Here is a 3,197-nt window from a genome sequence, read left to right as displayed (position 1 = left end):
TAGCATAGATTTTTCTATGGTCTATGCAGCTTTAAATATAAATTTCTTTATTTGTAAAATTAACATCACACAAAAGATATACTCACGTTACTGTATATAAATGTTTAGATGACCTCGGGACAAAAAAAAAAAAAAAAAACTATTGTCCATCTCCGCCATAGTCTTGAGTTAAGCCAATTCTACTGGCATCATCAGGTCGGTCACCATCGTCACACACAAATCAACAATTTTCCAGGACTTCAAATAATGTCGACAAAATTATACATCTTAAATATTCACACAACAGCAAATATAATTTTAAAAAGCGGAAATATTGGATTACAGTTAAAACGAAACAACACATGAAAGGCTATGACAGTGAGGTACAATATTCTGTGGATTAGAAGTCGTACCTGTTTTACCCATACACCGTAGACCTGGTCTTTCAAAAGTTCCTTTAAACATTTTAGAAAATACGTGCTGTCGTGATCCACTCTTTGTGTAGAGAGTTTTCAAATTGGCGTAACAGTGGGTAATGGCATTGTATTGAAGGAGAAATTATTGGTAAAGGGTGCATTCATGAATACGGAACGCGAATAAGGTACATTGTATACCAGAGAGGGATATTGTGGCGCCATATTGTATGACGTTGTGGAAGGTGCATTCATAAAAACTGTCGGGTTAACACTTGTCTGAAGCAAAGGCGCTGAGAAAGTATTGCGATTATATCTTGAAGGTGATGAAAGTTGGACAAACTGTGGTGCCGATTGGGAAAATCTAGTTCCATAGTTTAAACCGTCGGGCACAACAGTTCCATCTGCTCTTACAGTAGCAAAGAATCCTCTGGGAATACGGGAAGCTGAGGCGGCCGCGAAAGTTAAAGCAGCTCCTGACACCATCTGTTGTTGTTGTTGCATTGCATTGGCCTGAGTAGACATGCCTGCGTTACCTGAAATATCAAGTGTTCCGATGGTGTTGGGAGATAGTTGATTCTGACTGCTGAAAGATGCCCCAAACGGCAATTCTGGTGTTCCGATGGTGTTGGGAGATAGTTGATTCTGACTGTTGAAAGATGCCCCAAACGGCAATCCCGGTGTTCCGATGGTGTTGGAAGAAAGTTGATTCTGACTGTTGAAAGATGCGCCAAACGGCAATTCCGGTGCTCCGATGGTGTTGGAAGATAGTTGATTCTGAGTGTTGAAAGATGCCCCAAACGGCAATCCCGGAATAACGTTGTTAGTCCCAGTTATTTGAGTTTGCGATACAATCTGAGAGGAAGCCTCCCCTATTTCCTGATTTTGTCCTGGTGAGAACCCTGCCATATTTATGGCCGCTTCAGCGCGAGCATTTTGTCCTGCTTGCGCAAGGACGTCTTGTGAAGTAACACCTGTTGTGGGTGAGCTGACAGCAGAGTTGAATTCATTTTGACGAGCAAGATCTTCCGCTTGTTCCTGTTCAGCGTTTTCGCGTTCTTTCTTGGCTTTTGCTGCTGCTTTTGCCGCTTTCATTTGTGCTATTTGTTTCTGCAGCTTAATCTTTTGCTTCAGTTTCAATAATCTTTCTTTCCTTGTTTCCTTTTTGCTTTTTGCATTTTTGTCAGCAGCAGCATCGTTTTGGCTTGTGCTGGTAGTACTTGTGCTAGTCGTACGTGTGCTAGTAACTGTGCTAGAACTTGTGCTAGAACCTGTGCTAGAACCACCGCTAGACCCAGTGCTAGATGTGGAAAATGGATTGCTACCACTGCTAGAGAATGACTGAGTATTCGTTGACAACAAATTTGTAGATATCAAACCATTAGGCCCGCTATTGTCAGTCAACTGTGGCGAAGGATCTGGAATTGGTGATAAAATAGTATTACCTTGTCGAAATTGTTGTTGCCGTTTCAGTAACTCTTGTTGTCGTTGTTGCTGCTGCTGCTGAAGTAATCGCGAAAGTATCTCGTCCTGTAAGTTTTGAGTCGCCATTTGTTTCTTCTTTTCATTTAAAAATTGGTTAAGTACGATATTGTTTTGTGCCAGTTGAAACGCGTGCTGTATTTTATTTCCATCTCTTGACAACAAATCTGCAGAATTCTGGTTAGCCTCATTTACAGCAGTTTCAACTGGGGAACCTGCGAGCAATTTTTTCAATGTTTCAGGCAAATTTCCTGGCAATTCTTGTAAATTTCTTGTGATTTCATTTAAACTTTGATGAGATGGCACTAAGCTTGCTTCGGCTGTTTCAGGTGCAATATGAAACGCATCAGCTAAAGGGTCACTGCGTGTTCCCGCGGGATCAACAAAGATTTTAGTCTCAGTGGTTTTTGTAACACTTTGACTGTACACGGATGCCACCAGACAAACGAGTAGAAACGGAACCGTCGCCATATCGTTTAAGGATATGTTAACTGCCCTCCTACAAGATAAAATGAGTTTGACAATCATTGGTCTCCCATGTAGAAATAATTCAACACTCAATTTGTTAGGTCTATAAATATATAGCAAAAATAGAAAATGGTTCAGAGATAAAACCAAACGTGATTTAAATTAACACTCTTTTTGTTGGTGTACTGTATACATTTTGACTACTACTTATCAAAATAACGATGAAAGCAAGAGAAAAAAGATTACGATATTTTTTTAGTGATTCAAATGCCACTGTTTCTTACTCAGATAGAAAGAAACAGGGATATACATATCACAGCCGTTATCTCAAGACTTTGAGTTTTCTGAATGTTGTAGTTTTATTTTCACACTATCTGATTTTTTGCGATTTTCAAAATATCGAAAATTAGAATCCCTCCAAAAATTAAAACTTTCTATTATGACGAAGTTAATTTGAGATATCGACTCGTGTTAATGCAAATTTCTATTGCTGATTTTGTCCTAGATAGTCGCGCTTTCATGCCCGTGTCTTATTGAATTGGATAATTCTTTTATCAACGAGATTTTCTAGATAAAAAAAAACATTCATGATGTTAAATATTTCAGAAAAAAATTTCCCAGGTATGAAGTATAGGTAAAGCTCAGAATGTATGCTTCACTCTGCCTGACTTAATTTATTGACAGTGTCACAGTAATGTTGTTGCATGTGTTTCGCATGTATGGTACATATTATTAGAATAACTGTCATTTCGGATAAATAAACAAAAATCTTACATCAGTACAGAATGATTGCTCTTATTTTGCATTCTTTTATTACAGTATTAAATATTATAGTTCTATAAGGATACTTCAATA

At 38.3% G+C, this 3,197-nt stretch overlaps 1 protein-coding gene across 1 annotated transcript; it reads right to left on the bottom strand.

Annotated features, from left to right (window-relative positions):
* Positions 1-491: 491 nt before the first annotated feature.
* On the bottom strand, positions 492-2,345 carry LOC132565505 (uncharacterized protein DDB_G0271670-like). The gene has a single exon (XM_060230156.1). The coding sequence runs from the start codon at positions 2,343-2,345 to the stop codon at positions 492-494; it is 1,854 nt and encodes a 617-aa protein (XP_060086139.1).
* Positions 2,346-3,197: the final 852 nt, after the last annotated feature.

The sequence above is a fragment of the Ylistrum balloti genome, unplaced genomic scaffold (genome assembly GCF_031769215.1).
Source record: "Ylistrum balloti isolate Yb309-2 unplaced genomic scaffold, AGI_CSIRO_Ybal_v1 Utg369724, whole genome shotgun sequence".
Taxonomy (NCBI): Eukaryota; Metazoa; Mollusca; class Bivalvia; order Pectinida; family Pectinidae; genus Ylistrum; species Ylistrum balloti.
Note: the sequence above shows the minus strand (reverse complement) of the source record. Positions and strands in the feature narration are given on the sequence as shown.